General features: G+C 40.3%; 1 protein-coding gene across 1 annotated transcript in view; it reads left to right on the top strand.

The window, feature by feature from the left end:
• Positions 1 to 6,178, top strand: part of NUP43 (nucleoporin 43) — a 12,198-nt gene extending 6,020 nt beyond the window's left edge. Inside the window, exons 5-8 of the mRNA XM_019550093.1 lie at positions 476 to 611; positions 1,370 to 1,521; positions 2,265 to 2,387; positions 5,077 to 6,178. Of these exons, the coding sequence (XP_019405638.1) occupies positions 476 to 611; positions 1,370 to 1,521; positions 2,265 to 2,387; positions 5,077 to 5,303 (638 nt within the window). The 3' untranslated portion in view covers positions 5,304 to 6,178. The remainder of the gene's footprint in view (positions 1 to 475; positions 612 to 1,369; positions 1,522 to 2,264; positions 2,388 to 5,076) is intronic.
• Positions 6,179 to 6,448: the final 270 nt, after the last annotated feature.

The following is a 6,448-nucleotide window of genomic DNA, read 5'->3' on the forward strand; positions in this document are numbered from 1 at the left end:
TCGTTTGACCCCAGTATTCTTTCCTGCCATGGCAGGGGGTCGGACTAGGTGATCTGCTCAGGTCCCTTCCGACCCTAGAAACTATGAAATAGAGAGGGACTAAGTTTCTTCTTAGCACTAAGTTTCAAGAGAAATCTTAGAAAAGAGGCTAACTTGTAGGTTTTGATCTTGACAAATGTATGAAAGCTGTTAATAAATACATTTTGCTTAATCCAGTGGGAGCCAGTCTTTTTTGATAAGCATGCCACAGGCTAGCTCTGCAGAATCCCCAGGTGGCACACCAATCCCTTTCTCCTGTCTAATCTTCTGCTCTTTCTGTTCCCAGTCTAGCGCTTCCTGCTCTGTTTTTGCTCCTTTCCTATATGCCACTGTGTTCCCTATTCCCTCCCTGATCTGCTGTATGCTACTTGTGGCTGCCTGTGCCGTAGGTTGGCCACCCCTGGCTTAATCAATACTTTTCCAACATCTCTTTCAGACAATGCAGACAGCAGCACACTCCATGCAGTGACTCTTCTTCGCACGACTGAAATTTTGACAGTAAATTCAATTGGACAGTTGAAAATATGGGACTTCAGACAGCAAAGAAATGAGCCATCTCAAATATTTTCCTTGTAAGGGTCCTCCTTCCCTCCCCATCCTCCAGCTTGGAATTTCCAGCGAGTGTGTGTTAAGCAATAAAGCAATCTGTCGTAAATCTGGTGGAGTATGCTTGTTGATAACAGGTGATAAGTAATTAAATTTAGTGTTCTAATTGTATATGGAGAATTGCAGTGTCCATTTCTCAATATACTATTCTTTTGGCTTGGGAAAGAAATACTGGATCATCTTACAATACTTAAAGTATTATAATGGCTAAAAGCTTTAAAAGCCAATTCTGTGCTCCTAGTTAGGTATGTAAGAAATTGAAGTGGGCCCTGATCCAAGGCTTGCAGCTGTTGGTGCAGAAATTTGCACTGATATCAGTAGGCTTTGGATGAAGCCCAGGTGGTGGTTAGTAACTAATTTGGACTCCCTCTGTTTATCTAGCTTATGTCACAACTACAATGAGAATATACTTGTTTTAGTGCCAGAGCCCTTGTTGGAGAGCTTTCCTGTACTTCCATATACTTCCATTTAAAATTGACATTTGGCCTTATTTCAATTACCAATAAATAAGGGCCATAGTTTAGTGCCTATCTAATTATAAATACAATAATAGCGTGGGCAAAGCATTAAAATTCAGTATTTGAATCTCTTTTAACAGCTATTTAAAGCCTTTGGTATGGTTAACATAGCTGTTGGTTTTAGTCAACAATATAGTGTGCTGGGAGGGCTAAAATTGAGTGTCTGTATAAAGAATTATTTGCTGTTGTTTTTTCTCCTTTAATAGGACAGGTGACAGAGTACCATTGCATTGTGTCGACAGACATCCTAACCAACAACATATTGTAGCTACGGGTGGCCAAGATGGAATGTTGAGTATTTGGGATGTCAGACAAGGTAGCATGCCGGTGTCATTGCTAAATGCTCATGATGCAGAAAGTAAGTGTCTTAACAGAAACAGATGCCATTACTTTATAGTTTTGTCAGGCTATGAATGGGCTACTTAATGGGATTCTTTTTATTCAAATACTTGATTTCATTTTATACCTTGCCTTGGTTGGGGCTGGGCAGTGCTTGGAATGCTGACCCCTGCTGGTAAATGTGTGCTGTCAAGTACTGGTTTCTGACATTAAAAGCTTGGATAGAAGGACAAGACCAAGTTACTTTGTATTGTGTTCCTATGACTGTGTTGTGAGTCAGCACATAGAGGCAGTTAAAGGGTGCATTTTGTGAAGGGGCCAGGGTTAGCACATGCAGCAGTATAACTTTTTCTTGCCTTCTGATAGTCCACCATACTGAAGCCTGCCATTTTCTTCCTTCTGACAGTGTCTTTGTGTCCTAGCTAGAGGTCTTCACTATAGTGTAAAACAGTTAGTAGCTAAATATGTGTTTTTAAAGTGTAGTTACTAATGTCTTGTTTTGTTTTTATGCAACCTGAGGCTGTGGGGGGAGGGGCAGGCACAATGGAGGGCAAGTGTGGGCAAGCTGCTTGCTTCTCTTACGGCCTGTCTCACCACCTCCGCACTGCCTGATCGCTACTACCTGCCCCACACTGGAAATACTTGCTGTGATATTTGAGAAGGGGTGTGGGCAGTTTTTCTCCAAGAGTAATACAGTATTAATTACTCTACCCATGATTACATATAAATCTGTAACAAGCTTAAATCTGTTGCCCTTTTTAGTGTGGGAAGTTCACTTCCATCCTTCAAACCCAGATCACTTATTTACTTGTTCTGAAGATGGATCTCTTTGGCACTGGGATACATCTGTAGAGGTATCTGAAAAAACATCTTTTCTCCATCAAGGTAAAAATGATCTGGAAGCACATATCCTTTTGGGCAGGTGCAAATTCTGTTTTGTTTAGGTGGCAACTAGCTCAGTTTGTCTGGTTGTGGATAGGTAATCTCTCTGCTTATATCACAGTATTGAAATTGAGAGTGATTTAGGGAGAGAGAGAGAGACACCTTTTGTGAGTCTTTTAATAATGCTTTCACTTTTGTTGCTGTATCTGATTCTTCTGTACTTGGGTGAAGGAGCATGTCCAGAATTTTCACAGCTGGGTAGATTTTATAGACATTGGGGCTGGAAGGGACCTCACGAGATCGTCGGGTTCTGCCAAGGGGCAGGAAGTCAGCTGGGGTAAGCAAGGTAAGCATCCAAGCGATTCTTAAAGGTATCCAGAGTAGGTGTTTGCATCACTTTTGGGGGAAGTCTATTCCAGACTCTGGAGACTCGGATGGTAAAGCACTTTTTTCTTATGTCCGGTCTAAAACAGTCATCCAGCAGTTTGTGACTGTTAAACCTTGTCTTCCCTGCAGGAAGCCAAAGATAAGGAACTCTGTGTTGAAGAACAATATATACCATATCCCTTCCTAAATGTGTTTAAATAAATGCCGTGTCACTACCTAAAGTCCATTCATAGCATCTTGTGAAGTAGTTTGAATGCAGAAGCTCATGTCTGAGCCAACTGTACACAAGCACCACCCTGGCCTACCTTCAGCTAGATTCTTTAAAGGCACTTGAATTGTATAAAAGCATGATAAAGTTGCACATAATTGGGTGCAATTTCAGCTGACTACTGATAGAAGTTTTAATTTGGTGTGCTGTACACCCACTCTCAAGTGCTAGTGTGGCTCTGAATAACTGTGGTCCTTTAACACAAATTCACTTATAGCCTTGGGACCGTAATTTACTAGATACAGTAACAGGCTGACTGAAATGGTGGAGAGCTGAATTCAAACTAATATAGACAAGGAAGTGGACATATGAATTGTACAATTCTTTTTGTCCCTTTAGAGACAATTTTTTAAAACCGCAAATGGGAGAATTCTTTTGTATGCGTGTTGAAAGAAATTGAAAAGAAAAGGGTATTTTGACAGAAGACATACTAACATGGTACACCCCATGGAATTTATGCTTGGGGAAATTTAGAATTATGCAAAATTAATTACTTTTATTTATTTTTACAAATTGAACTAAATATTAACACGTTGAACCTTTAGAAATATATGCAAGTACTCTTGTATGGTTGGGGGAGTGTGGGGGGGTGGGATTGTGAAGACATGTGAGGAGTGGGTGTGGGTCTGGGGTTTGTGGATGGGTGTGCCCCTCACATCACACGTTCTCTTCCCCCCTCCCCCATGGTGCACTCATGTGCAGCTTTGCACACAGTTCCCAGTCCATGCATCATTAGGCTTGGCTGGCCCTGCAAGTGGAGCTTCCAGCACTCCAGTGGGAAGCTGCACATAGAAGTACAGCATCACGCACCATTGGGCTAGGTGGGCTTCTGCTTGTCCCCACATATGGCTTCCTGTTGGAGTGCTGGAAGCCCCACGTGGAGGCATGGAGCTCACATGGGCCAATAACTCACAGCCCATACCCACCCACTCCTATGTGACCCTACCCCCTCCCACACACAAGTAGGAGCTCCCCTCCCCACTTACCCAGTTGGGCAGCTCTCTGGCCTCCACATCACGGAGCTCCCAGTTGGAGTGCGAAATATGCAATTATGCGAAGGCACGCCTTTTTCTGTGCAGAATTGTGCAGGCGCAGAATTGTGCAGGCACATAATTGTATAATTCCCCAAGGTGTAACAGGGGCAGACTTTGTTGCAAAAGTACCTTCAGCATTCATTCATCTGTATTTTAACACTGAATTCTGCTTTCCTATAGATTCAAAACGTGACTTTATACTGACTTAGTGTTTAAAAACTTGAAATTTTAGGTTACGAAACATAAAGATAAATAAAAGTAGGGGAAGTATTCAGGTACTCTTACGAGGTGTAGCACCTTAACCTTTCCTCTGGTGTCAGTTCTGAAGAGAAGAAATGAAAACAGCTAATAATAAATCCAGCAGTATTCACATATTTCATGGCAGGCTTATAGCACCACTGGTTAAACTCTTGTTTCTAAATTGGCTGCTGCCCATAGTCTGTCTTCAGTTTTCTAACTACAGTGCTGCAAATTAATTTGACTGTTACATTTGTGACTGCATTTCTTTCTGTAGCAGAAATGAAGTCAAATCTGGGGTATCATTTTCAGCAGAACAAATAAGAGGAGGGGATGCTAGGGTTAAATATTTCAGGCAAATCTGAAGCAACAAGAAACATAGAGTACTGTTTGCAGGTTTTCTGAATCTAAGCTTGCTTTAGTGTGAAAGTGTTTATCTCCTAGAGAAATATTTCACATTTGCAAGCTATTTACTAGATAACACTAAGGAGGCTCTTTACAATTCTGTTAATATTCTGGTCCATTCAGCTGAGGAAACTGCTGCTAACAAGCTAGTAAAGACAAAGTATTCTTATTTGTTTTAGTGAACCAAATATATCCCCCATTACTTGAGACTTGAATAAGTCCATTTAAACCAAAAATAAATGTACAGTCTTAAACTGTATTCTGCCATGTGAAATAAATGCATAATATGCTATCCATAATCATGAACATAGCTAAACAAAGAATGAGCTAATTTTTTTCTTTCTTTCTCCCCACTCTTAAGGTGGAAGAAGTACATTTCTGTCGCATAGTGCCGTTAACCAGCCTAATGTTAATCAGTCTGTAGTGAGTGCCTGGCTAAGCAATGATCCTACCAAAGACCGCATGGAGATCACTAACGTAATTCCAAATCCAACTTTATCTGTTAACAGTGTGGATGTCTTAGGACCATGTCTAGTATGTGGTACTGATGCTGAAGCTATTTATGTCAAGAGGCAACTTTTTGCTTGAATATACTTCAGAGGAACACCCGAGCAGTTTGCATGGCTCAAAAGCTCCTCAGGAGAGGTCCTCAGGATTCCAGTTTAATTTTAAAATGAAATGTGTTACTCTGTTAACAGTGTTTTGTACTGAGACCCATATTGTGGCCCTAGTATTGCAGAGGGAGTGCAAGTTAGCTAATAGACTTCTGAGAGCTGTTCCACTACCCTTAATGCTTATGCATAAATTAAATGGGATGGCAGCTAGCTTGTTGTTTAAGTGTGCCCTCCTTCATTTTTTTTCCTCCACTGCCTACCTTTATTTGGCAGACTGGAAGCCAGTCAGCCAAGAAAGAGATTGTGTATTAACTTAAAGGGTCCTGTTAAGTGAAAAATACTCTTACATTTTAATATTAGCACAAAGTGTTGTTAAGGGCCAAAACTAACAGTTTGTTTCTTTTTTGTTTTTTTTTAAGAGAGATGCTTTTCAAATGTGAGATTTTATTTAAATAATCTTATGCACTACTAGAAACCCAATTCTTAAGCTGGTGCATGTTCAGTAAAATGCAAAATGACAAATAGCTTATACGAGTAAGCTATTGTAAGAGTTCTAAATATGATGAAACTGTATTGATTTAAAATAATGCTGGTGGTCTTTGCAAGGACACATTTAAAACCCAACTTTCACAATGTGCCTGTACCTGCTAAGCAAAAAATTGCTTCTGTAAATTCATGGAAGCCAGATCTCTGATCATTACTATTCTGTATAAGGAAAAAATCACCTGTAAAGACAGGCTTAGGGTTTTGTTTTGTTTTGTTTTTTTGTCAAAATCATGGAAGGCTAAGTCTAAGTGATGCCAAACAGCAATTGAAGCTCTTTCTGGTTTGGCTTTCTCCTGGTGTTATGCGTAGCTTTTGTTGCAAGAAATCCTTTAATGTTTTTAATAAATATTTTTTAACAAAATGTTATTTACTCATTCTTTCTGCCTTTCACTTTGTACTATAATCTTAACTTGAGTAGATGGTGCTTTAAGCAGCTTACAGAGGGGCAAGCAATGTATCTTCTTGGCTTAGTTTTGTGTCGTTACAGTTGATCAATCCACCCTGGGCTCCTATACATGTGCAGGCAGTTGGCTTTGATGTGCTGGAAATCCAGCACATCTGAGCAGACTAGTA

Source organism: Crocodylus porosus, unplaced genomic scaffold (genome assembly GCF_001723895.1).
Source record: "Crocodylus porosus isolate Cpor-Errol unplaced genomic scaffold, CroPor_comp1, whole genome shotgun sequence".
Classification (NCBI taxonomy): domain Eukaryota; kingdom Metazoa; phylum Chordata; order Crocodylia; family Crocodylidae; genus Crocodylus; species Crocodylus porosus.